The sequence below is a fragment of the Scyliorhinus canicula genome, chromosome 1, assembly GCF_902713615.1.
Source record: "Scyliorhinus canicula chromosome 1, sScyCan1.1, whole genome shotgun sequence".
NCBI lineage: Eukaryota > Metazoa > Chordata > Chondrichthyes > Carcharhiniformes > Scyliorhinidae > Scyliorhinus > Scyliorhinus canicula.
Window position 1 is genome coordinate 221,872,659 of NC_052146.1, and position 27,835 is coordinate 221,900,493.

Genomic DNA, 27,835 nt, shown 5'->3' on the forward strand with positions numbered 1-27,835 from the left:
CGGTTCTTTTAAATTCAGGTGTCCTAAACATTCTTTCAGTCCCAATTCCCTGGCTATGCAGCTGCTGTCCTGTCCAGTCTTTCCTCTGGCAGAGTTGAGAGATGTTCACTTCCTGAAGTCCCGTCTCCAACTGTTCTGGCTTCCAATTAAAGCCAAGAACAAAAAGCCAGTCCCTCTGGAAAGTGATCTCCTGTTGCTAAGCACCGACTTACTTGTATTTGCTTTTCATGCAGTAACCCTCTCTAAGCACAATAGAGGCACAGTTGGAACTGAATCACCCCCCACACATATAAACACCTTTGTCCAGCTTGAATCTAGCCATTGGTTTTACCCTTCCAAACACAGAAACATTAAATTAAATCCATGTAAAACTATAACTCTACCTTATTTTGAATGTTTACCAATACAACACTTTTCAATAAGAAGTCTTACAACACCAGGTTAAAGTCCAACAGGTTTGTTTCAAACACGAGCTTTCGGAGCACGGCTCCTTCTTCAGGTGAATGAAGTCACCTGAAGAAGGAGCCGTGCTCCGAAAGCTCGTGTTTGAAACAAACCTGTTGGACTTTAACCTGGTGTTGTAAGACTTCTTACTGTGCTCACCCCAGTCCAACGCCGGCATCTCCACATCATGAACACTTTTCAAGTGTACCCTCCATAAATAAGAAGTCTTACAACACCAGATAAAGTCCAACAGGTTTGTTTCAAACACTAGCTTTCGGAGTACTGCTCCTTCCTCAGGTTCCTCCATAAATAAAGCCTTGAAATACTTTATTTGTTCTGATCTTGCTAATCTGTGACACACTTTTTCCCCCCCCCAAAGCCCTACAAGTACTTTCTGTGACACACTTTTTCCCACTCAAAGCCCTACAAGTATCTTTACGTTTCTCCTTCAAGTATTCACCTTAATTACTTTTCAAAGTTTTACTGAGTCCGCTTCAATTGTCCTTTCAAGCACAGCATCTCAGAACATACACAAAAAATAAACTCTTCCCATCACTCCACTGGCTCGTTTGTCAAATATCATAAATCTGTGTTGCCCAGTTAACCAAACATTCAGTGAAAACGGTTTCACTTTATCCAATCCAGCAAAATCTTTAACTACATTAAACAAACTGTACCCAGTGGGATCCTGCAGGGAGCAGTGTTGGGGCCCATGCCATTTTGTGGTTTATATAAGCAATGTAGACTTGAATGTAGGAGGGTTGGTCAGTAAGTATGGTAATATAGTAACGATGCTACGAAAATTGGTGGGGTGATAAATAGTGAGAAGGATAGCCTTAGATTACAGGAGGATATAGATGGCAAATGGAATTCAATCTGGATAAGTGAGGTGATGCACTTGGGCCAGACAAACAAGACAAGGGAATACATGATGAACGCCAGGACCCTGGGAAGCACAGAGGTTAAGAAGGATCTTGGTATGTATGTACACCGGTCCCTTAATAGATTATAGAACAGTACAGCACAGAACAGGCCCTTCGGCCCTCGATGTTGTGCCGAGCAATGCTCACCCTACTCAAACCCACGTATCCACCCTATACCCCAACAACCCCCCCCCCCCCCCCCCCCAACCTTACTTTTTAGGACACTACGGGCAATTTAGCATGGCCAATCCACCTAACCCGCACATCTTTGGACTGTGGGAGGAAACCGGAGCACCTGGAGGAAACCCACGCACACACGGGGAGGACGTGCAGACTCCGCACAGACAGTGACCCAGCCGGGAACCGAACCTGGGACCCTGGAGCTGTGAAGCATTTATGCTAACCACCATGCTACCGTGCTGCCCGGTAAGGTAACAGGACAGGTGGATAGTGGTTTAGGCAGCATATGGTATGCTTGCCTTTATTAGCTGAGGCAGAGTTTAAGAGGAGGGAGGTTATGCTGGAACTGTATAAATTGTTGGTTAGGCCGCAGCTCGAGCATGGTGTGCAGTTCTGCATCCACATTATCGGAGGGATGTGATAGCACTAGAAAGGTGCAGAGGAGATTTACCAGAATTTTGCCCGGGTTGGAGAGTTTTACTTATGAAAGTTTAGAGAGATTGGAGAGAGTGGTGTTGTTTTCCTTATAGCAGGGGAGATTTGCGGGAGGGCATGATTGAGATGTATACAATTATGAGGGGCATAGATAGAGTAGACAGAAAGAAACCTTTCCCCTTGATGGAGGGATCAATGATCAGGGGCATAAATTGAAGGTATGGGGCAGGAGGTTTAGACGGGATGTGAATAAAACCTTTTTCACCACGGGGATGGTGGGAGAAGGAACTCACTGCCTGAAAGGATGGTAGAGGCAGAGACCCTCATAACATTTAAGAAGTATTTAGATGTGCACTTGCGATGCCAAGGCATAAAGGATATGGGCTGGAAAATGAGAAGAGAATAGTTAGGTGGTTGTCTTTGACCAGCACAGATGTGATGGGCCGAAGGACCTTTTCGTGCTGTAGATTTCTACAACTATAGCGTATTAAATCTCACTTTAACTATTTCTGCTCTAAGAACAACATTCCTAATTTCTCTTCTCTCCACATAACTGAAGTCTGTCATCCCTCGAACTATTCCAGTAAATTTGCTCAGGCCCCTCCCAAAGGCCACATCCTTCATGAAGCATGGTGCCAAGAAGGAACATAATATCCCAACCAGTGAGTCATAAACATTGAGCATAACTTACTCACTTTCGTACACTATGCCTCTATTAGAAAGCCAAACATCCCTTATACTTTTTAAAACCAGCCTCATCAACTTGTCGTGCCACATTTAAATATTTGAGTACAGAAACCAAAATTTCTCAGTTCCTGCATCCCCTTTAAAATTGTACAATTTTATATTGCCTCTCCTATTTTTCCTTCAAAATGCAATAATTCACACTTTACATTCATCAAAATCCTCTTTGTTTCTACTTCATTTCAATCTCTTATGTTTTTAGTCTGGCAACTCCAGCTATGGGTGTACTTGTTTTCTCCTCATGGAACTGTGTCTAATCTGTACCAATGTCCCTCTAAATTTTCTTTGTTCTAGACAGGGAACAATTTTATTTAAACACAATTTTTTTTTGTCCATGCACACTTCACCTTCCCATAGCTGTGAGCACCTTGTTTATTTCAACACTGGTACATTCCAGATTTCAGCTGAGAGGGAAGATTGATGTGCACCTACATCATTACTGAAAGCCTTTCATTGTTCAGTTACTGTCTTACCTGCCAATCTCTGATTCCAGTCCATCTAGGCCAGATCACTTTGTAACTCAATAAAATTAACCCTTCTCCAGTGGACTATTTTAACACTTGAATTTTCCTGCTCTATGTTCACAATTAATTAATCAGTTTTCCAAATACACAGTCATCTGCCAAAACAAGGTAGCTACCAATGCCTGCCTGTGCATGGGCAGAAAACCAATTACATATTTGGCAGGAAACACAAACCCGTTTTTCAAAAAAAAAAAAAAATTGCGGAGATTTTCAAATTAAACAATTTAAGTCCAAAAATATAATTGTATTCAAATCTAAGACCCTGAATTTATAGAATCCGTTCTTATTCACTGTCTGTGCGGAGTCTGCATGTTCTCCCCTGTGTCTGCGTGGGTTTCCTCCGGGTGTTCCGGTTTCCTACCACATGTCCTGAAAGACGTGGGGCGCAATTCTCCGCGGTCACGAAAATTCGGAGAATAGCGGGCGGCGTAAATTTTTACGGACACGCTGGTCCGACGCCCTCCCGCTATTCTCCCCCCCCCCCCCCCCCCCCCCCCCCACCCACCCCCCCGCCTCCCGACACGAATCGCTGCCGGCCGTTTTTATGAACGTAAAACACACCTGGTCTGACCGTTCGTAAAGACGGCCGTAAAGCCCCGATCTGGGGAACCATGGCACCGATTGGCATGGCAGTACCATGGGCCCGCGATCGGTGGGCACCGATCGCGGGCAGCGGGTACTTACCCCGCGCACTCTTTCTCCCTCCGCCGCCCCAATGGATCCATCCGCGGGGCATAATGGCCCGCGCATGCACGGGTTTCACGCACAAGCGCGATGATGTCATCCGCGCATACGCGGGTTGGAGTCGTCCAATCCGCGCATGCGCGGCTGACGTCATCTGACGCGACAGCCGTCGCTAACTCTGGCTAGCGGGCTTAACGAAATTCGTTAAGCTTGCGATGCCGGAGTTCACGGCGGCGCGATACTAGCCCCGACCGGGGAGCTGAATCGGTTCCCGGTCGGGGGGGGGCGGAGGCTGGCGTCAAACGCGCCCGTTTTTGACGCCAGCTTCCCGAGTTTTCGTGACTCGGGAGAATCGCGCCCGTGCTTGTTAGGTGAATTGGACATTCTAAATACTCCCTCAGTGTACCCAAACAGGCGCTGGAGTGTGGCAACTAGGGGCTGTTAATGTAAGCCTACTTGTGACACTAATAAAGATTATAATATATCTCTGCATTATATTAGCTACCTATCCATCTGATTTTGTACAAAGTTTCCAGAAGCCAGCACAACAATATACGTGAATTTGAGGATTGTATCTTCAATGTCTGAAGGCTTTCAAATAGATTTGTAGGTGTTTTCATATGAAAGTGTGTTATGCTTTAATATTTGAGATTGCATAGTGATGCCTTGTTCACCTCCCTATGCCACTTTGCACAAGGCTCAGGGAATAACCCAGAAATTATAACCCTTCAAGTCCTGTTCTTTAACTCAGCTCATAGTCACTGGCACTGGCACTTACAATATTTATATTTACAATATACACCAGAATCCAGCTGGGTCTGGTGTGTCGGTTCCATACCTGGCTGACTTTATACAGATCTTAGCCATGAATGATCTAGGGCAGTGTTCTTCAAAGTCGAGGGCGCGACCCGTGGGTGGGTCGTGGGCAGGTGTCGGGAGGGTCGCGGAGCTGTTGTCCACGGCGCTCCCGATCGCGCAAATCCCCGTGCAGTAGCCGGCTTTTCATAACATCGGCTGCAAGCGGCCGCGAATATGTTAAAAAATAGTCAGCCACATTGCGCAGGCGCGCACGATGATCGGCGCGCATGCACATTCTGCGAACATGTTAAAAAAAAGTCGGCCGCATTGCGCATGATTATCGGGCACGCATCCCGCTATTTCTTTTTAAACGGTTGCAACTTTTTGTTTTACATGTTTTGTAGTGGTTTTTATTCATTTATTTTATTCATTTTTTTTTTTACAAGTTCGGGGGGGGGGGGGGGTTTATTCATTTTTTCGTTTATTTTACTCATTTTATTTTTTTTTCAAGTTCGGGGGGGGGGTTTATTTGATAAACATTTACAGGGAAAAAAAATGCAGAACTTTGGACAGGTGGAGACTCCATACTTTCCGACACCAGAAGGCTTCACCTTCATCCAACAGGAGGAGCGTGTAAGAGGCCCAAAGGGACCCAAAACCATTTCCTCCATTTTTGTCAGCAGCAAACAAGGTAAGAGAAAATGGTGGGTTGCAAAGGTCGGCCGGCGTGGGTCGGCGAAGGTTGGCCGGTTGGTAAAAATGGGTCCCCGGAAAAAAAGTTTGAAGAATGCTGATCTAGGGCTCCCCGCTCCCTTAACGGGGGAGCTACTATTCAGCAAGACTCACGGGGAGTGATTGGTCCAACCCCGTAGGTCTCGTGTAGGTTATAACACCCTCCAACAACCCTTTCCACTGTTTCCTGCTCCATGGTCTGAATTTGGATTGTTGTTATTTCTACAGTCTTTACCCTTATCCTCACAGGTGGCAAATACATTATGCCGGTTGGATAGGATAAGCCTTTACAGGTTCCCTATCTCACCTTTATGCTGCACACTGTTGATTACACAAACCCCGTTCTGAAGTTGCCCCTCTTTATGAGACATGACTGAAGTCTGGAGCAAACTGTCCAGACACTAATCCCTCCTCACTTACTTGCCAGTGTTTCTTTAACTTGCACTCCAGCTCAACGAGTCTGAGTCACAGCAGTTCAAGACAAAAACATTCACTGCAGATGGGGACATCTTGCTGCCAAAATCTCCCACACACTGCAATCTCTGCCATATCTTAGTCTATGTTATTTGCAACTATTTTTAGCCTGTTGTAAGTTTTTTTGTACTCATAGTTACACTGAGCACTAAAACACTGGAAACATTTTTACATACCTATATTTATTAAACTACCACTTTAACTTAGCAGAATTAAAAGTATTCTTGATTTTGATTCAGAAAAAAACTTCAACTCCTCACCAATCAACTCCTTTCCTTCCACAAAAGTCACTTCATGGGTGTTTTATCTTATCACGGGGCAGAGAGAGCAGAACGTTTGGCAGGGATTTTACCGTCCTGTCCTTGAGCTGGAACCTGTCGCAGCGTTTCAGGAAGCCTCGAGCCTTAGACCCATCAGGCAGTTAATTAGCTGCCATCGAGGTTCCTATCCCTTTAAGGGACGAGATCCCGCCCGAAACAACTGCCAGCTCTTCAATCCCAGAAGCACCATTGGGATTTGTGCCGACTACCCGGGCTGAGCCATCCATGGGTCACAGATTCCCCAATCAGGAGGTCCAACCCAACCACCCTAACCCTGCAGGGAGACTGCCAGGTTTTGGATGCTGGAGGGCTAACCTGCCACTGGTAAAATGCCAGCAGCAGCGTAAGGAGACTGAAAGGTCTCAGTTGGAGTGGCAGGAGTCTGTCAGCGGTGGTAGGAAGGCAACGATCATGCCACAAGTATGTAAAAATTATATATAGTTTATTATTTTTTACATAGAAACAATATCCAATTTTCTTTTGCACATACCCCCTCACCCCACCCCAAAATTTCCCAGCCTGTTCCTTTAGGCCCCATAAAATCCCGGCCCATATTACTGACCTTCCTGTAATGCAACAGGCAGCTGCTAATCCCAAGAATGTGTACTTATAAAACGTTAATACTATAGAGCACAGCAGAATGCTCACTGGCATTCCTTTAAAAGGACTATGTACATTACCTGAATTTGGATTTAAACTCTGTGGAACACATTAAAAATTCACTCGAGACCTCGTAAAAGATGACCATTTCAAATGGAATATACCAGTTTTTGAGGCATCAATCCATTAGTTCAGAAGGTGGAATGTTTGCACAAATACAACGCTATTTTATTCAGATGTTCTGTAGTCTCCAAATATATCCTCTTATATCTGTGTGGTGTGGCAACATGAAGAGCAGGCTCTCTACAGTGCTTTTTATTCACAATGATGCGCAAATCAAGTCGAGCACTCCCTCACCTCAAGCCCAGCAGGACCATATCTCCAAATTATCTTTTCACCTCATCCCTCCAAAAATAAGCAGGGGAATGGCTGCAAACGTCTAGTTACACAAGGCAGCCACTGAGCTATTTAAACAAATAACTGATTGGAGATCATGCGTAAATTATCACAGCATCAAGATACAGTGGTGAAGATGACAAAAGGTTTTGGAATAATCCTCAACCATTTTCTGTTCATCTTTACTTCAAGAAGATGCCTCCTGTTCACTGCTAACTGTTTAGTTGTCTTATTTTTCCTACCTTTTCGTCCCGGTAAGTGATGAAGAGCTGAAACACCTCACTGTTTGAAACGACAGGATGATGACACATTCTGTTCATCCAACCCTGCAACCTCTCCATCCTCATCTTGATGAATTCCTCTTCAAAGCGCCCTTTATCAGATTAAACCAATTGAATACATCTTAATAATGTCAGATTTCAAAGCCAGTTTCACAGTATAAAAGCTCAGAAAGTACAGGTCAATACAAAATGACAGTTTAAATTCTTCCCAACAATGAAAGCACACTGGGTGAATGTAATGATTATTTGGTAGAAATTGCTTTTATTATTCCTCAGGCTACACAATTCTATTCCAGTGTAAACCTATTTCAGCAGAAATGAATCAATTTTTCATATTCAGAATTGAAAACTCTCCAATCTTTTATATTCCCATTACCGCATACCTGTGGAACTCCAATTCCTATAGTCTCTAAGACTTTCAAAACTCAAGATGATAATAATAATAATAATTTTTATTAGTGTCACAAAGAGGCTCAAATTAAAACTGCAATGAAGTTACTGTGAAAACCCCGAGTCGCCACATTCCGGCAACTGATCAGGCACACATGGAGAATTCAGAATGTCCAATCCACCGAACAAGCATGTCTTTCGGGATTTGTGGGAGGAAACCGGAGCACCCGGAGGAAACCCAAGCAGACACGGAGAAAACTCCGCACAGACAGTAACCCAAGCCAGAATCGAATCTGGGACCCTGGCGCTGTAAAGCAACAGTATTAACCACTGTGCTACATGCAGAACGTAATCACTCTGGAAATGTGAACAATGCTGAGGGAGTGCTGCACTGTCAGAGGGTCGATACTGAGGGAGTGCTGCACTGTCAGAGATGCTGCCTTTCAGATGGGACTTTAAACCAAGTTTACATCGGCCCTCTTGGGAGAGTCTAAAACATCTCACAACACATGAAGAAGAATTTATGCTCCACAAGCCCGATGGTGGAGGCAGCTCGGAGGGTGTGGGGGCAATTGAGTCAGCACATGGCACTGGAGGGGGCATCAGTGTGGTCACAGATTTGTGATAACCAACGTTTTGCTCCAGGGGGGCTGGAGGGGGGCTTTAGGAGGTGGCAACGGGCAGGGATTGAGAGATTTGGGGATCTCTTCATCGAGGAGGGTTTCCCGAGTCTGGAGGTATTGGAGGAATTTAAGTTGCCGGGTGGGAACGGATTTTGGTACCTGCAGATACGGGACTTTGTTCGGAGGCAGGTTCCGGGCTTTCCTCGCCTCCCCGAGGGAACTATACGATAAGCTGATGTCAAAAACGGGAGTTGGGGATGGGAGGGTCTCGGACATATACAAGGAATTAATGGAGTGGGAGGGGGTCCCAATCGGGGAGGTGAAGAGGAAGTGGGAGGAAGAGTTGGGAGGGGAGTTGGAAGTTGGAATATGGGAAAATGCCTTGAGGGGAGTCAATTCATCCTCGCCGTGTGTCAGGCTTAGCCTAATCCAGTTTAAGGTGGTTCATTGGGCTCATATGACTGTGGCCCGGATGAGTAGGTTTTTTGAGGAAGTGGAAGGTAGTGCGAACGCTGTGGGGAAGCCTGGCGAATCATGTGCATATGTTCTGGGCATGTCCGAAGTTGAGAGGATTCTGGCAGGGATTCGTGGACGTCATGTCGGAGGTCCTGGAAGGTAGGGAGACAGATTTTGCTGGGATGGAGGGACTCGGAGACTCCAAAGTCAGGCGTATGGGCCAGCGACATGGCAGGGTTTCTCAGTCTGCCTCCTAATACTCGGACTGATGAGATCAATGTTACATTCCAATCGCTGCCCCAGCTGTGAGCAACTGAAATTCAAAGCAGGGTCTATACAGTTCAATGCATCACAGTGCTTTACAAGCTCATCCAAAACAAAACTGGTCCACAAGCATGACCCCGAGCTTCCAGTCAATCGTTTGTCATTTAAAATCTTCACCTTGCTACCACATTGACCTCTCTCTCTTTGACCTGCTACAGTATGCTCCACGAAAGCCCAATAAAAGCTCAAGGAACAGCCGATTATTTTTCGACGCAGCATTCTGCAACCTTCTGGACTCACGTCCAAAAGTTTTAGATCATAACCTCTGCCCCCATCTTGTTTCATGCTTTTCTTGCTAATGTGTTTTTTCTCTTTTTTATTCGATCATTTTTGCTTAACATATATAACTAACCTCATTGAAAGTTTTGATGAAGTAACAGAAAAGGTTGATGAAAGCAATGTGATGGATGTCGTCGAAATGGGTTTTAAGAAACTGTTCAACAGAACCAGAAAAGATCAACAAACCTTCAATGCCTTCTACCAAGAGCTATACACATCAGAGCCCCCAATGGGGGAGTCCGAGATGAAACGGTTCCTTGATGGACTGGACATTCCAGTCGTGGAGAAGGGCGGAAAACGGGGCCTGGAAGCACCATGAGCACTGGGAGAGATCATGGACAGCATTGCACATGCAGGCGGGGAAGGCACCGGGACCAGACGGGTTCCCGGAGGACTTGTACAAAAAATCTGCGACCGCACTGGCCCCGCACCAGTGACTCGCTATCTAGGGGCACACTGCCACCTACGCTAGCACAGGCCTCAATCTCGCTGATACCCAAGAAAGATAAAGACCCAATGGAATGTGGGTCATATAGACCCATCTCACTCCTGAACACAGATGCCAAAATACTGGCCAAAATTCGAGCCAAAAGGCTAGAAGATTGTCTACCAGAGGTGGTCGCAGAGGACCAGATGGGCTTTGTCAAAGGTAGACAGCTTACCTCGAACATCAGGCGCCTCCTGATAATGATAATGACTCCCTCCGGGGAGAGAACACCAGAGGAAGAAAACGCCTACCTCATAGCAGTACTGGAGCAGTTCGGGCTTGGAACAGGGCTCACCTCCTGGGTAAAGCTCCTATACAACGCTCCCATAGCGAGCGTACGGACCAACAACACCAAATCCCGATACTTCCAGCTGCACAGGGGCACCAGACAAGGATGCCCACTGTCCCCACTGCTGTTCGCTCTAGCGATCGAACCACTAGCAATCGCGCTCAGAGCAGCAAAAAGCTGGAGGGGAATCCGAAGGGGCGGCAGAGAGCAGTCTCATTATATGCAGATGATCTGCTCCTCTACATTTCGGACCCACAAAGCAGCATGGCCAGAAACATTGCGACCCTGAAAGAGTTTTGCTCCTTCTCGGGCTACAAACACAACATTGGCGAAAGCAAGATCTCCCCAGTACACTCACAAGTAGGGGGGGGGGGGGGGGGGGGGGGGCAGCACTAACGGCACTGCCATTTAAACAAGCCCGACACAAGTTCCACTACTTGGAGATCCAAATAGCCCATGACTGGAAAGGGATCCACAAATGGAACCTCACCAGTCTGACAGAGGAAGTAAAAAAGGACCTGCAGGACGGGCAGGTGGGGGGGCCGAGCGAATAAGTGGATGGATCAAGGTGGGTGCTTGCGGAAGAGGCCTCCTGCATGGGACCTCCCTCCGGGCCCTCACCACGGCAGCACTCCCATCCCCACCCAAAAAACACTCCAGCAGCCCGGTGGTGAAAGCCACCCTCCAACCCTGGAACCAACCACGGCAGCAATTTGGCCTGACCAAAATGTAGGACAAAGCTCCCGTCTGCAACAACCATAGGTTCACACCAGCACTGACTGCGCCACCTTCAAAAAGGTGGGGGCAGGATGGTGGGACACTGACAGTCTGGGACCTATACACGGACGGCAGGATCGCAACACTGGACGAACTGACAGAGAAATTCCAGCTAGCCAGGGGGAACGAGCTAAGGTAATTACAACTCAAAAACTTCCTATGAAATGAGACAAGGACATACCCATAACCGCCACGCCTGACATTACTAGAAGAGTTACTGGACACAAGCATACTAGATAAAGGAAACTGTAGCGGCATGTATGACCGACTGGTAGAGAGGGCCGACACCGTACTGGACACAACTAGAAAGAAATTGGAGGTGGACCTGGGGATTGAAATAGGGTGGGGACTCTGTAGCGAAGCACTGCACTGGGTCAACACCACCTCCACGTGCACAAGGCTCAGCCTGACGCAGCTAAAAGTGGTACATAGAGCCCACTTAACAAGAACCCGTATGAGTAGGTTCTTCCCGGAGGTGCAGGATAGATGTGAACGGTGCCAAGAAGGCCCGGCCAACCACGCCCACGTTCTGTTCTTGTCCCAGACTTGCGGGGTACTGGACAGCCTTCTTCGAGGCAATGCCCAAAGTAGTGGTCTTCGGGGTTTCAGACCAGCCAGATCTTTCCTGCAGAGGAGGGATGACACCCTTGCTTTCCTGATGGCCCGCCGTAGAATCCTGTTTGGCTGGCGGTCAGCAGCACCGCCCAGAGCTGCAGACTGGCTGTCCGACCTCTCGGAATCTCTCCAAATGGAGAAAATCAAATTCGTCAGACGACAGCTTCCACAGAACGTAGGAGCCATTCACCCAATTGTTCCAGGACCTGTTTGTGGCCAACAAACAAGCAAAGAATAGCCAGGTAGCCAAGACTCAGGGGAAAGTAGCCAAAGCATGAGAGGGAGGGATAGACCGGGAAGGGCAGCTAAACCTAAGAGGAAAGAAAGACGAATCACAGGAGGGGGTTGGGGGGGGGGGGGGGGGGGGGGGAAAGAGAGAGAGAGAGAGAGAGAGAGAGAGAGAGAGAGAGAGAGGAGAGAGAGAGAGAGAGAGAGAGAGAGAGTGAGAGAGACAGGGAACAAGAGAGGAGAACCAGGGAGATGGAGGGGGGTTGGAGGAGGCAGGGGAATGACAGCCGGAAGGAGGGCACAGGAATTTCACAATTGAATTTCACAATTTGTCAATGATACTGAGCATGCAAGAGTCACAAGCAGAGAGGATGGTACTGTCACAACAATGTGGTGAATGTATAAATAAAAATGTTAATTCACCAGTACACTGTGGGCTTCATCTATGGGCCATTATGTGGTTTCACCCACAGGGGGAGATGTTGGAGCATGTACGGGCACCGCCCATGGCTCCGCCCCTTTTAGGAAGTATAAGAGCAGTAGACCTGCGGGCCCGCCTTCAGTATTGTACCGGTCGCAGGCAGGCAAAGTTGTAAGCTGATTAAAACCACTGTTTACTTCGACACAAGTCTTCGAGTGAATTGATGGTCGCATCATTTATTATTACTTTTGTTTTGGTATGTTTGGGTGTGCCCTTCTCTTCTATATATATTTCTTATTCCGTGTACATAACGGTAAATATACTTTGTTCAAAAACCCAATTTTAAAAAATGTATTAAAAAACAGAAACTGTTCAACAAAGCACCATATAAAAGGCTGGTAAATAAAATTGACGCTCATGGAATCAGAGGTTCAATGTCCAATTGGATAAATTTAAAAAAGGCTCGAGGATAAAAGACAGAGTTGTGGTAGATTTTTTTTTATGATTGGGGATGATAAATAGTGGTGTTCCCCAAGGGCCAGTGCTTGACCCACTGCTTTTTTGCTATATATAAATGACTTGAATCTTGGAATATGGTGTTGAATTTCACAATTTGTCGATGATACTGAGCATGCAAGAGTCACAAGCAGAGAGGATGGTACTGTCACAACAATGTGACAGCAAAAGATAAAATACTGTCCTGAACCACAGGTTGTGTGAAGCATGTGTGCCTTCTCTGCCTCTCTCTCATCCTGAGAAGAGAAATCTACTACAAACTGGAATCTTTTGGGGAAAAAAAACGTGGAAATCTGCTCCATACACCTACACCCAGGAAGACAACTGAACAAAACGGCATAACATAGAATCACCACATCAAGACCAAATAAGGATACTCGGTTTTATTTTTCATGAACTGTAAAAATCCTATCGGGATATCCTCTTTCTTTGCCATCTGTACTGTATGTGCATCTGGACCCAGATGAATGTGTGAGATGTATGAATGGTGGTTGAGATTTAGCTAGTTTTTGTTAGTTTGAAAAATAGTTTCACTAAACTTATCTTGCTCTTTGTTTAACCCAAGGAAACCAGTCTGACCAAGTTTAAGTGGCAGGGTTAGGGATTAGATCATAGTTGTATTTGCTGCATATTTAATTATAGTCACTGTTATTAATAAAATCAATTGTGTTTAAATTTATAAATCTGGTGATTGTAGTTATTGGACAGCCAAGGGCCAAAGACTTTGGATGTTTTTGTAAGAATTATTTACTAATTTTATTTGGGATGCGACCCTGGGTCAAGTGGGGATGGAATTGACCGTGCACAAGCTTAGGGGGTTGTAACAGGGAAAACAAGTAACACGGCGGCAGAGTGACAGAGAGAGAAGCAAGAGAGAGGCAGTGGGACATCAGGGGATCGCAAGAGAGCGAAAGAGAGTGAGAGGAAGGGAGCGGGAGAGAGAGCCAAAGAGAGAGAGAGCTGAGACACAAGAGTGACAAGTACTGTCACAACAATGTGACAGTAAAAGATAAAATACTGCACTGAACCACAGGTTGCGTGAAGCATGTGTGCCTTCTCTGCCTCGCTCTCATCCGGAGAAGAGAAATCTACTACAAACTGGAACCTTTTGGGGGAAAAAACATGGAAATCTGCTCCATACACCTAGAGAATAAGAGACCAAGACATGGTGGAAAGGCAGTGAGAGAGGAATATAAAATCAATGAGTTGCCTGGAGGTAACAGGAAGCTGAAGCCTAGAGACCTGGAAAACACTATTTGCCACATCCTGCCAGAGTGCATTCACTTGATCTTCATTTTCTATTTCCTAGTTCTCCATCAATTATCCATCTCTTCCACTCTACTGCAAAACATGTGATGTGCCAGTTCTACACTAGGTGCCTCCCCATATGTATGTACTTTCAAGTAGTAGACTTTAAGTACAGGGAGAAATAGAAAGGCAATGGTTTGTCGGCAGGTACTACACCAAGCCTCAAGTTGATCTCCAAACATTCCTGTATTAGGAATCATTTAAATTATTGTTAAAAAAGCAACTTTAGTTCTTGCCTCGTGAATTGTTGCAGAACATCTGACCACCATATTGTACGTGACAAAATGTTTCCAATTACCTGTAACTTGTTTATCTGGAAGTGAAGGAATTGGAATAGCCGAACCAAACTTGATGAGTAGGCGTTCATATAACCAGTCAAAATGCTTGTATCTGTGGTTGACGGCTCGGTTAGTGCTCTGTTTACGAGAGACACAAAAATCAGGAGGTCAAACCAGATCTCTGTATGCATTATAAAAAATTATACCCAATTTCATCAGCTTCACACGTCTTCATTTGTACAAACCACAATAAAAGTTTGGTTAATTGTGATTTAGTTTTTTTAATTTAGAGCACCCAATTAATTTTTTTCCCAATTAAGGGGAATGTGCTAACTCCACACAGACAGTGACCCAGAGCTGGGATCGAACCCGAGATCCCGACGCTGTGAGGCAACAGTGCTAACCACTGCACCAGCGTGCTGCCCTGGTTAATTATGATGCACAGATTTATGATTAATGTACTAGTAATATACTATGAACAGCTTATTTTTAAAATTACACGGCACTAGTTTTAACCAGTTTCAGACTAAACGTTCTTAGCTCAATACAAACCTTTCATCTATATAACACTGTAAGAGAAAAACACTCACAAATTTAATACTGTTCAATAAATGTTAAACGGTTCTTGAACTATTGAAAACAAGTAAAAGTTGTTGAGTAACTCAAAACTTGTCCGTACTGAATAACCCTCAGTCAGCTGTGCACAGGTGAACAGCACAGCGAATACTGCTTCCAAGCAGTAAGTACGCGCCATAGTCCCAGATGACCATAGTCTGATTTCCCCTTTGAGGGAGAGAGCTGATTGATGGTGATTTAACCTGAGGATCACCACACCTCAGGCGAGGAGAAAGGTTGAGAAGGCAAAGCCTTCATTAATAATCTCAGCCGGTACGGAAATTGACCCCACGCTGTTTGCCTTGCTCTGCATCATAAACCAGTTGTCTAGCCAACTGATCTAAGCAACTCTTCCTATGGCAGCATTAATCAGGTTAGAAGTTTAGTGCGCAATCCACAGTTTCCAACACACTGAGTTGGAAGTTCATTCCATTAATTATCTGCTGAGCAAGCTCCTGGAAGTTTAGCCAGTCGGGTCAAGGTGCTGAGCTGAAGTTGGATATTTTTCCAACAACAGAGAAGTGCTGCAACAAGAACCCACTCTTACCTCTTGCCCAAGATTTACAAAAAGGACTGCCCTGGTAGATGCTTCATATTAAGCCTGTTCCTGCCCCACAACCTATTTCTTCCGATCTCGATCTGTGTGACCTCCACTTGTCCAGTCTCTTCGCAACTACATCAGTGACTGCTCCAATGCCCTCCATCACTTTAAAATGACCAATTTCCTGGCTCTAACTATCTCCTTTTCACCTTGGATGTCCATCCTTTACCATAGGTGGAAAGATGTCCATTTTGTCCTTGAATGAAGGTCCCAACACTACCCTCCTCCCCTTGGTTGAACTTTTCTCACGTTGAACAACTTTTCCTTGAAATTCCACCCACTTCCCCCAAATAAAAGATGTTGCTAAGGGTACCTCTGTGGGTCCCAGTTATACCTGTCTTTTTGTGGGCTTTGTGCAACATTCCTTGTTCCAGTCATATTAGGCCTCTTTCCGCGCTCCTTTTGCTGTATATTGATGACTGGATCGGTGCCATTTTCTGCTCCAACCCAAAATGGAAAACTTCTTCAACCTTGACATTTCCACTCTTCTCACTTTCACATAGTCCATCTCTGACTCTGCCCTTCCTGGACTTCTGTCTCCATTTCTGGGACAGATAATCGACCAATATTGATCATAAGGCCATGGACTCCCAAAGGTACCTCGACTACACTTCCTCACACCCTACTTCCTGTAAGGATTCCATTCCATTCTCTCAATTTCTACATCAGGATAGTCTCCATTCTGATGACACGACTTATTGTACCTGCACTTCTGACATCCTTTTTCTCAATCGAGGATTCCAAATGCCTCCTCACCTTAGCTGACAGGACCCTCAGCTGAGTATTTTCCATTTCCATATTTCTACCATCACCCCATCTCCTCTCCTCCAGAACCACGTTAGGGCATCCCTTGCCAATCATCCCACTACTCTATTCAAAAGATCATTCTCCACCATTTGTCACCTTCAGTGTGTTGCCACGACCAAGCCATTCCTCTTTCTTCTCTAACTTGCTTCCACACTAAAAATGAGTTCTTGGATGACTGAGGAATCCAATGAGTGACCTCGTCTTGATCACAGGGAGGGCAGAGGGTGGTTGGAGAAGCGGTGGGTGGAGTGCGCGGGTCTCGAACCGCTCGTGTCGTTGTCAACACTTGGCTTCAACATGCTCTTGGTGATGATACTCAAGGTGTTCAGCTCCTTCCCAGATGCTTTTCTTCCACTTTGGACAGTCTTGGGCCAGGGATTCCTGGATGTCGGTGGGGGTGTTGCACTTTTCCAGAAACAAGCACTCTACAAGGAGCTTTGACACAGCAAGTGAGCCCCAGGAGGGCAGAGGAAGTGCTTCAAGGACCCCCTCAAAGTCTCCCCTTTCAGTGCTCTGAAGGGAGCCTTTCCTTGGCGACATCCTGGTCCATTCCTCAATCAGTCCAAGCATCCTCTTCCCTTCCCAAGGCACCTTTCCATGCAAGCACCAGATATGCAACATCTGCCCTTTTATCTTCTTTCTCCTCATGAAAGCCCCACACACTGTCATCCAGTATTTAATTGTTAAGAGTCATAGAGTCATTTCTGGCACAGAACGGCACTGTCTAGCCCTGTGACTCCATTCCAGCTTTCCAAGGAGCAATCCAGTCAAACCCACTTATCCTCTCAATCCCCATAGTCCTGAAGGATAATTTCCTTCAAGTGTCCATCCAATTTCCTTTTGAAATTGTTACTGTTTCCACTTTGATTACCCTTATAGGAAGTGAGTTATAGGTTATTAACATTTTTTTCCTCTCATTCATCCTGCAATTCTTGCCCAAAAACTTAAATGCGTGCCCCTTAGTCGTGAAGCAAACTTGTCATAATCGTGTACACTTCTGTAAATCTCCTCTCAATCTCTATATTCCCAAGAAGAACAATGCAGATGTCCCAAGCTAACCTTATAACTAAAATCCCTCAGCCCTGGAACTATTCTGGTAAGTCTCCTTTGCACCCTCTCAAGGACCCTGATAATCATCCTAAAACATGGTGACTATAACTGGACATCTTCCCTCTCGTCAGGTTTACTTAATGCCACTCGTTATGAAGTCCAAGATCCATTTGCTTTGCTAACCACTCTCTCAATATGTCCTGCACTCTCAAATATCAATGCACATGCACCCCCATCCCATGTCCTGCACACTCTTTAGAACTGCGCCATTATGTTTATATTGTCTCTCCCTATTCCTTCTGCAAAACGCACCACGTCACACTTCTATACATTAAATTCCACTTGCCACTTGCCTGACAATTCTGCTAGCCTATCTATGTTATATTTCAGACAATTTGTATCATCTTCACTGTTTGCCACTCATGCAAGTTTCATATCATCAGCAAATTTCAAAATTCTACTGTGTTTCAAGATCCAATTCATTTATGTATACCAAAAGAAGCAATGTTCCTAGCACTGACCTTTGGGGAACAAAGGTCTGCCACGCTTCTGTGGAAAAATAACCATTTACCATGACTCGCTGTTTTCTGACCCTCAATAAATTATTTTTAGCCAGTTGGATAAAAACTGGATAAAAATAGCCCATGAGCCTCAATTTTGTTAACGAGCCTTTTATATGGTTCTGTTAAACACTTTCTAAAAATCCATGACAATACTCACAGTATATTCAGGTATGATGTTTCCTCTGGTTCTGGGCCTAGAACAAGGGGTCAGTCTCAGGTTACAGGGTAGGCCATTTAGGACTGAGATGAGGAGAAACTTCTTCACTCAGGTGGTGAACCTGTGGAATTCTTTACCACAGTAGGCTGTGGAGGCCAAGTCACTGAATATATTTAAAAAGGAAATATATAGATTTCTAGACTCTAAAGACATCAAGAGGTATGGGGAGAGCACAGGAGTATGGCACTGAAATGGAGGATCAGTGTTGATTAAATGAAATGGCGGAACAGGCGCGAATGGCCGAATGAACTACTTCCATTTCTAGTTTCTACTCCCTTCATCAACTTTCTGTTACTTCATCAAAAAATTAAATTACAAATCAGTTCTGGCTATCCTTAAGTAACTCAACAGTCTGCAAGTGCCTGCTGTTTATTTAATTTCCCAATTATTGGGCAGCACAGTTGCTTCACAGCTCCAGGGTCCTATGTTCGATTCCCGGCTTGGGTCACTGTCTGTGTGGAGTCTGCACGTTCTCCTCGTAGGTAACGTGTGCTTTATGAGGGCCGGTGCAGACTCGATGGGCTGAATGGCCTCCTTCTGCACTGTAAATTCTATGATAGAACCTTCTCCATTATTGATGCTAAACGTCCTGGCCGGTAGTTGGTAGGAATTTTCTTATATCCTTTCTTGACGAAGCGTGTTACGTTTGCCACTTGCACATCTCCCATATCTTCGGAAAAATTATGGCAAGCCCTTCCATTATCTCCATCCCCATTTTCTTCAGCAACCATAGAGTCAGATCTTTTCTAACACATCATGTCCTTGTATACTACACACCCAGGGCTCACCATTTTCAATCCACATTAATATTATTGCCACTAAATTATACTCTCACACAGCTATTTGAGTTTGTAGCTCTTATTCACTGCTCTTTATATATTTACAAGTATGCATTATAATCCTCTCTTTGAATTCCCCGTAGTCCTTCTTAGTCCATATGGAATTACTCTTCTCTAGTACTGCCCAACCTTCTCTACTTCATAATAATAATAATCGCTTATTGTCACAAGTAGGCTTCAATGAAGTTACTGTGAAAAGCCCCTAGTCGCCACGTTCCGGCACCTGTTCGGGGAGGCCAGTACGGGAATTGAACCGTGCTGCTGGCACTGTTCTGCATTACAAGCCAGCTGTTTAGCCCACTGCACCTTATTCCTCTTTTCTACTTCTTTCAAACTATACTGCATGAAATCTCAGAGTTCACATTTATTTAGGGTCAAATTAAATAAAAGGTGCCAAGAGCACTAAATTTTACATATTTCAGGTTACATTTGCGTTACGTTTTGTGAATTTGAAAACTTACATTTGGTGTGACTTGATATTCGATGTAACTCTTCAATCCATACAGCTTGGATCCCTTTTTTGGGTCAGCCACCACACAACTCAGTGAGGAAGTGGGATATTCCCAAACTGGACCAATTTCTCCTTTCTAGAATAACAAAACATTTGGATTTATGTTGCTGTACTATATTGGAATGTAGATCTGGGCTAAAGACAATGGGATCAAATTTAAACCACCAAAATGCGCCAGTTGTGGTTGCGTGAGTTGTTAATTTTTAAAATCGCAAACAGTCCCAACATACCCAAATCCCCACTGCCCCATTTTTCAGAGACTAGCAAGGGAAAGATGCAGTCAACATGTTCCCAGGAGCCAGGTAGGTATTTGCAGCAAGTTAAATCTAAGTTTTCCCTCTTCCCTTGGATCCAACCTTCCCGCTCAACTCAGACAAAGACCCCACCTTGCGTTTGGGGATAAGACCCTACCTCCAGTAACTGCAGACACCCCATCTGCAGTCTGGATTGATTTCCAGGTGGAAGATCCTGTCAAAGATAAAGGTTGCACACTGGAATACCTACACTATTCCCACCTCCTGCCCTATTACTGTGCAACACACCTGGCAATATTGGGAACAACAATCTTGAAATTTTGACAGGAGTAGCTAATACTGTCCATATGTTCTGACTATTCCATTTGAGCCTCCTCTGGTCTTCGCTCATCTCAATCTATCATCATAACCCTCTATGCCAGGGGTGGGCAAACTACGGCCCGCCAAAGGTCTTTATGCGGCCCACCAAGTCATTAAAAAAAAATAAAAAAAATTTCTTTTAAAAAATGTTTTTAAAAAAAATTTTTAATTATTTTTTTTAAGGTTACTTGGGGGGGGGGCGCTGTTGGGTTACTTACTGGTATAGGGTGGATACATTGACTTGAGTAGGGTGATCATTGCTCGGCACAACGTCGAGGGCCGAAGGGCCTGTTCTGTGCTGTACTGTTCTATGTTCTATATGAGGCGCCCAGAATCATAACCGGTGAAGTAATTATTTTACTTAATATACTATGCGGCCCTTTAATATTGTGAATTTCTGAATGTGGCCCTTGCACGGAAAAGTTTGCCCACCCCTGCTCTATGCCCTTCTCCCTCATATGGTGATAGCAAGTTGCACATTCTTACAACTCTGTCAAAACGTTTCATAATTTTAAATACCTCCATTAGGTCAGCCCTAAGCCTTTTTTCAGAGACAACAGACCCAGCCTCTTAAAAATATCTGTTGGTGGGTGGCCCGATGACACAGTGGTTAGCACTGCTATCTCATAGCATCAAAGACCCGGGTTCAATCCCGGCCCTGGGTCACTGTCTGTGTGGAGCGTGCTCATTTTCCCAGTGTCTGCGTGAGACTCACCCCCACAACCCAACGATGTGCAGGGTAGGTGGATTGGTCACGCTAAATTGGCCCTTAATTGGAAAAAAAATGCGTTGGCAGTAGTATACCGATTTAGAAAGGGATGTCCAACAAGTGAAGCTTAGGAACCTCTATTATAGGGGATGCTGGCAATGACATGATTTATGGTCCTGCATCAAGCTTGGAGACCTATGTAATTCATGAAATTGCTGGGTCTCACCTCAGCAGGAAGTTTTTGTCAAGGATTTAAGATCTTATGATTTGTTTTGGCAGTTTTCTTTGTGCTAATCTTGCATTCATATTCTTTTGTTAGTGACAGAAAGCAATTATTAGGGCAATTGGCTGATTGAATCAAACAATATGCTCCTCTGGCAATTAATAATAAACAGAGGACATAGACCATACTCAGCCAGCCCATGCTTGTAAAACCCAAAACAAAATGTCTTCTGTTAGATTTGATTTCAAGAGTAGGCAATATTTGCTGAACAATCCGGAGTGTGCTAATAGCTACACTAACAACCAATCGAAGATAATCAATAAAGCTTGTAACACGGCGGGCGCATTTACACTTGCTAGAAACAACATGCATTCATATGCAGGGATGCGTGCTTTTCAAACAAACGGAATAACATTCAAGCCTTGAGCTTTATTTGAATTATCCAGAAGCATGGGGAATCTATATTCTCCCTTGGCTTTCTCGATGACAATGCCTCAGCCAGAGTTGACTTGCCAGTCAATTAGATCCCTTTCTCGCATGTGGTATAAACTGATGTGATTGTTTGAAATTTGGCATTCTTGGATTTGTCCTAATGAGTGAAAGACAAAAGACTTCAGCAACATGTCTCACTTTTCAGTAATACTCAAGTTTTATATTATCAAGATACTGTGGATTTTTGATAGGTATGGGGCTAAAGGAAATGGTGCCAAGGCACCTGGATGGGAGTTAATATATGGATCAACCATTGTCTAACTGAATGACAGAACAGGCTTGTGGGGGGGGATGACTGACCAATTTTTGTTCCTATGTTCTATACTGCATGGGTCAGAAATAGTTGGCATGGTAGGTGTTTAAAAGTGTACATTCAGTCATTGACTTGAAGAATCAATAAACCGATTTCCAAACACAACTGATTTGCAATGTTTTGCTCTTCTGTTTTGTTTTTTTTAAATCTTTTCCGTACTATTCTTTTGTCTGTCTTTTTTTGTTTATGATCTCAAGGGAGAGCGGTAACTTTAAAAAAAAATTCAAACTCCTGGTTATTAACTCAAAGAATTACACCATATGGTTTCTCGGATTAAACAAAAAGTTTTAATATACAAAAGTCAAACAAGACACGTACTACTAACATAACACTATAAATTTCACAAACAATTATATTTTAAACCAAAAATTTTCAACAGGCCTCTTCCTGTTCTACTTTTATTTCCACCCAAAAGTTCCCTATACTTTATGGGATATTGAAGAATCCTTCACTTTTCGTGGGACCAAACCAAGGTGTGTCACAGTTCTGAGGAAATGACCGATTCTGCTCAGTGTTCTTGTTATTCTGCAAGGTGTAAGATTTTGTAGAGTCCTCCCACTAACCTACCTTTAGGCAAACTCATCTTAAGCACCCCATGATTGTGGACACACCCAGCTCAAGCATTTAAAAAATGTATTCTTTCATGTGATGTGGGCGTCACTGACAAGGCCAGCATTTGTCGATCATCCCTAACTGCCTTTGATATGAATGGAATGCTAGTCCATTTCATAGGTCAGTTAAGACCAGGTAATGAAGGACATTAGTGAACCAGATGGGTTTTTACGATAATCAACAAGTTTCATGATTACTATTACTGAACCTAGCTTTAAATTCCCGATTTTGTTGACCAAATTTAAATTTCACCAGCTGCTATGGTGGGTTTGGAACACAAGTCCCCAGAGCATTAGCCTGGGCCTCAGGATTACTAATCCAGAATTGGGGCCACACGTCACTCTTCCTTATTGACTCCACATCATAAAATATCCTTACTGTCTGACGGCCCTTTATTTTTAGTTTACAGCCCCCTGGCAGATTGATCTCTCTGCTAGTCAATGCTGCTCCCAGGCTCCAACTGCAACTGCAGGCAGCTTTCTCTTTCTGCCCGTTCAAACAAATCAAACGAAAGGGTACCGCCCTGCAATGTGGCACACCTGGGATGTCCAAGCTGGATTTCAACTAATTAATTTTGCCTTCCCAAACATACTCCACAAAAGGAAAGTTAATCTTTGAGGTTTGAAAAACAGAGGCCTGTGAAAGAAAGCCAATAGACTCTGGGGAAAAATGGGGAAAGAGAGATTGTGGATTCTCACTGGAAAGGATAGAAAAGGAAGATTTTTGAATTGAGGGTTATTAGAGCGTGAGTACTTCACCACAATGGGTAATGAGCTAGAAACAGGATCATTAAAAACAAAATTGCAAATGATGAATATAAAATGATCAAAAAAGAATACCCATGTGTACAAAGTAGTAATAAACTCAAGGGAAAATAAAAAAGCAAATTGAAAGACAATTATGTTCTGCATGCCATAAGGAGAAAATAGATTAGATTTAATAAGCAGAGAGAAGTGACTTTGCCCCAATCCCACTCTTGACCTCTGCCCCCTTCTAATGAAGAAACTCCATGCAAGCTCAAGGAACCTCTTTTTGATCAGGCACTTTCCAGCATTGTGGACTCAAATGGAGGTTACAGATTATAACTTCTCCCATTTTTTAAAACAGCAGTTGCTGGTAATAATTCTGCCTTTTGTCATTTCCAGCTCGTTTAGGTGCATCTCTTATTTATTTTGGTTTATTAGTATCCACTTTTGGCTAGCACCATCATTCCTTGAAACATTTAATCTCTGTTGCCTTCCAGCCTATCACCAACATTCCACTTTTTTCTTTCCACCCCCACCTTTCCCTGTCTCCATATTTGCTTAAAATCCATTGCAGTTGTAATTTTTTTCAATTCAGAAAAAAGGCCATTAACAGAAGCCACAGGGTGGAATTAAATGTTGGCGACAGGCACCTTGTCTGCCAGATACAGAGCAAGGGAGAGCTCCACAACACCCACCTTCTGTAAGGCCCACCAAATGAAGTGCCAATTAGATGCTTTTCTGGGCAACATCAGTCTTTCCCCAGGTTTGGAGGAAATGTAATCAATCCATCACCACGCGGCAACACCATCTTCCAAATCCCTGGAAAAGTGGAGAGCTTTTGGGGAATCAGGTGGCGAGTTACTGGCTGTAAAATTCCCAGCCTCTGACCTGCTCTTTTAGCCTGGACTTTATGCGGCTGGTCCAGTTCAGTTTCTGGTCAATGGCAACCCCAACGATGTGGTTGCTTCAGTATCAGTAACGTCATTGAATGCCATGGGGAGGCAGTCAGATTGTTTCTTTTTGGAGATGAATATTGCCTGGTATTTGTGCGGCACAAATGTCAGTCAGCCCCAATCTGAATATGGTTGATGCATGCAGACGCAAATTACTTCAGTATTGGAGGAGCTGTGAATGAAACTGAACACTGCAATTATTAACAAACACTCTCTAATATGACTTATGATGGAGGCAAAGTCATTGATGAAGCAGCTGAAGAAGGTTGTACCTACGACACTACCCTGAGGAATTCCTGCAAAAATGTTCTGGGGCAGAGATAACTGGCCAGCAACAACCACAGTAACCTTCCTTCGTCCTAGGTATAATTCCAACCAGTGGAGAATTTCCCCAGAGCCATATTGAGTTCAGTTTGGTTAGAGTTTATTGGTGACACATTCAATAAAATGCTGTCTTGATGTCAAGGGCAGTCATTTTTAACTCACCTCTGGAATCAGTTCTTTTGTCTGTGTTTGAACCAAGACTATAATCTGGTCAGGGGCCATGCTCCCCTGACAGAATTCAAACTGAGTATCGGTGAGCAGGATTTTGCAGTGTAATAGCATTTCCATTACTTGTCCTGATTGAGAGGAGATGATGGGGGCTATTGGCCAGGCTTAACTTGCCCTGATTTGTGTGGACATACCTGAGCAAATTTCCACATTGTCGTTTAGATGCCAGCGTTGTAGCTTGTTATGATCTCCAAAGAGACCGATAATATTCAAGGACAAATTCCAGCCTGCAGTTAGCAGCCGAAAGAATGACACATCAAGATTTCATCAACCCTAACTCCCCCCCTCTTATTTACCCTAAATGTAAAGACACAGACCCAAATCTCATCATTGTAATAAGCTGTACTGGAACAGCTTAATCAGGGGTGGGATATGCTAGTTCTGCAACACAAGTCTTCCATATTACAGCTGGAATGTTGTCAGAGCCCAAAGCTTTTGTCACATCAAGTAACTCCAACCATTTCTTCACCACGTGGAGTGAATCAAATTGGCTGAAAACTGGCATGCTGGGGTCTTCAGGAGGCAACTGAGCACACTCAGCACATCTGGCTGAAGCTGATGTTTTAGCCTCGTCTACCAAGTGCTAGTAAAGCATAGGTTACAAAAATGAATGATTCAGCTTCATGTGAAGAAACACATTTGTACTATTATGTCTTTCATAACCCTTCAGGATGTTACATCATGTTTTACATGCAATCAAGGACTTTCTAAGTGTGGTAATTGTCGTAATGTAGGAGGCAGGGGGCAGGCCAATCTACATAAAGCAAGGATCCACGAACAGCAATGTGCATTTATCCAAATAATCTGCTTTTATGATGATGATTGCAAGATGAAACATTAACCAGAGTATTGTGGAGAACTCCCCGGCTCTTCTTCAAAATAGTGACAAGGGATCTTTTAGGTCTCAACCCAAAAATGGCATCCTTGGCAATGGAACAGTCCCTCAGCAACAGCATACATTTTTATGCTCAGATCTCTAAAGTCACCTTCTGATTCTGAGGCAAGAGCGCAACCAACTGAGCGACACTGACACATTACCTTTGACACCAGCAAAATGAGTCATTGTGTATCAAAGTATAGACCATATCATCACGTCTTCAGTTTCTTCAATTACTTTCCATGTACCAAGTGGACCACTCACTTTATCATACTTTCAGGTACAGAATACATGTTTCAATTATTTTAACTGTCTTCTCAGTAAACTTAACAACATTTCTATAATTTCCGATCATTATTGTTTCCCAATTACCAGTGTAACATACATGGATTGTAATCTTCTCTGTCAATTTTACTAGTTGCTTTGAAAGTAGATAGACTTCAGGCCCATGTTTGGAAAAGGTTGGAAACCTATATTTAAAAAAAAATGATGAGTATGCTGTTACAAGACCTTCCAGTTAATCACAACCAACAGGGTATTTTTGCACATTTTCTTGTAAACAGTTTGCATCTATGACAATGAAGGAACAATGGGGCTAAGCTATTCCAGCTATTAGAAATATTTATAATAAGGAGTGCCAACCCCACAAAATTAAGCTACCTGAAGTAAAGCAGGGATCTTCCTGACCAACATTCCTTCTTCAGTCAAAAAAAATCATTAAATTGTAATTTTTGGTGATTTGATATGCAGGAATTAACTGCTATATTTTCCTGCCTAACAATTGTGACTAAATTTCAAAATCAATCTACTGGCTCTTGGGCCATATGAGAAAATGCTCCAGAAATGCAAATTCTTCCTTTCAGTTCCTCTTTAATATTTAAAACTGATCTAATGAAAGAAGCTTACTCAGTGGAGTTATTGAGACAGAGTTTAAACAACAATTGCTGAGGCACCAAAATAGCTGACCGTCTCCAACTATTGATTAATTCTGCTTGCGCAAAATAATCTAAAGGTTAATTTAGAATGCTATCTGAATAAACAAAGCATTATCAGGTGACAAACACCGAATAGGTTGTGAAACTTCAATTCTCCAAACTGTTCTTTTATCAAAAGGCATTCTAAGAATGAAAATCTTTCTTTAAAATGCTTAAATAACTAGAAATATTGACAAGGACATTCCAGGGACCACAGTCACATGCGCACTGTTTGTACAATGATGCAGTGGTTATTTAAAAGTGCACAATCTATATTAAGAAAAAAAAGCCTTTGACATGTTCTTGGTCTGCTTGCAAATATGGTACTCAACTGAATACCTGCACTTGCAATTACATAAGACGTAAATTTTCACTTTCTACAATTAGAGGCTGAAAAGCAGTTTATAACGTTAGAACACCATCAAAGACAGGAGTATAAAAACACACTTGAGTCATAGAGTTTTATAATACAAAAAGAGGCCCTTTGACCCATTTTGTTTGTGCCGGCTATCAAGCACCTATCCTCATCCCATATTCCAGCACTTATATGTCAAAGAAAATCTTATCCGATGGATGCTTTCTAGAGAACAATAATTGCAAAAAATCTACTTTAGTAAGAATCAAAATTTGCCAATGAAAATTAAGTAAATCGAGTGTAGCAATGTGCAGGCTACTCCTAATTAACAAATTATGCTCTTCAGAAAACAGTCTTAGAGAATTGCACCAGAAAGTGCATTCGCCAGATATGCTTGTGCATCATATAACAGAATCAAGAGAATTACAATCATAAAGGGGGATGGAATTTTGGCCTTTATCTTGTGAGGGCGAGATTACAACAGGGGGAAATTCCTTCACTTGTCTAGAGCTTTACTTCTTCAGCGCTGCATTCGGTTTTGGGCCTCACAGCTCAGGATGGAGATATGGTTGCCGGAAGGGTGTGTAGCAGATTCAACAAAACGATACTGGCTATTAGAGAGTCAAGTTGCATAAACCTGACACGAATGAAGATGCATATTATTTAAAGGACACAATATGGTAGAT

At 43.7% G+C, this 27,835-nt stretch overlaps 1 protein-coding gene across 4 annotated transcripts in view; it reads right to left on the bottom strand.

The window, feature by feature from the left end:
• The window catches only part of snx9b (sorting nexin 9b), a 179,085-nt gene that overhangs the window by 60,504 nt on the left and 90,746 nt on the right, over window positions 1–27,835 (bottom strand). For all 4 annotated transcript variants that reach the window (XM_038808277.1, XM_038808302.1, XM_038808283.1 and 1 more), the window contains 4 exons: window positions 26,206–26,290; window positions 19,680–19,805; window positions 14,547–14,664; window positions 7,497–7,627 (listed from right to left, as the gene is read on the bottom strand). In XM_038808277.1, coding sequence (XP_038664205.1) covers window positions 7,497–7,627; window positions 14,547–14,664; window positions 19,680–19,805; window positions 26,206–26,290 — 460 coding nt within the window. The remainder of the gene's footprint in view (window positions 1–7,496; window positions 7,628–14,546; window positions 14,665–19,679; window positions 19,806–26,205; window positions 26,291–27,835) is intronic.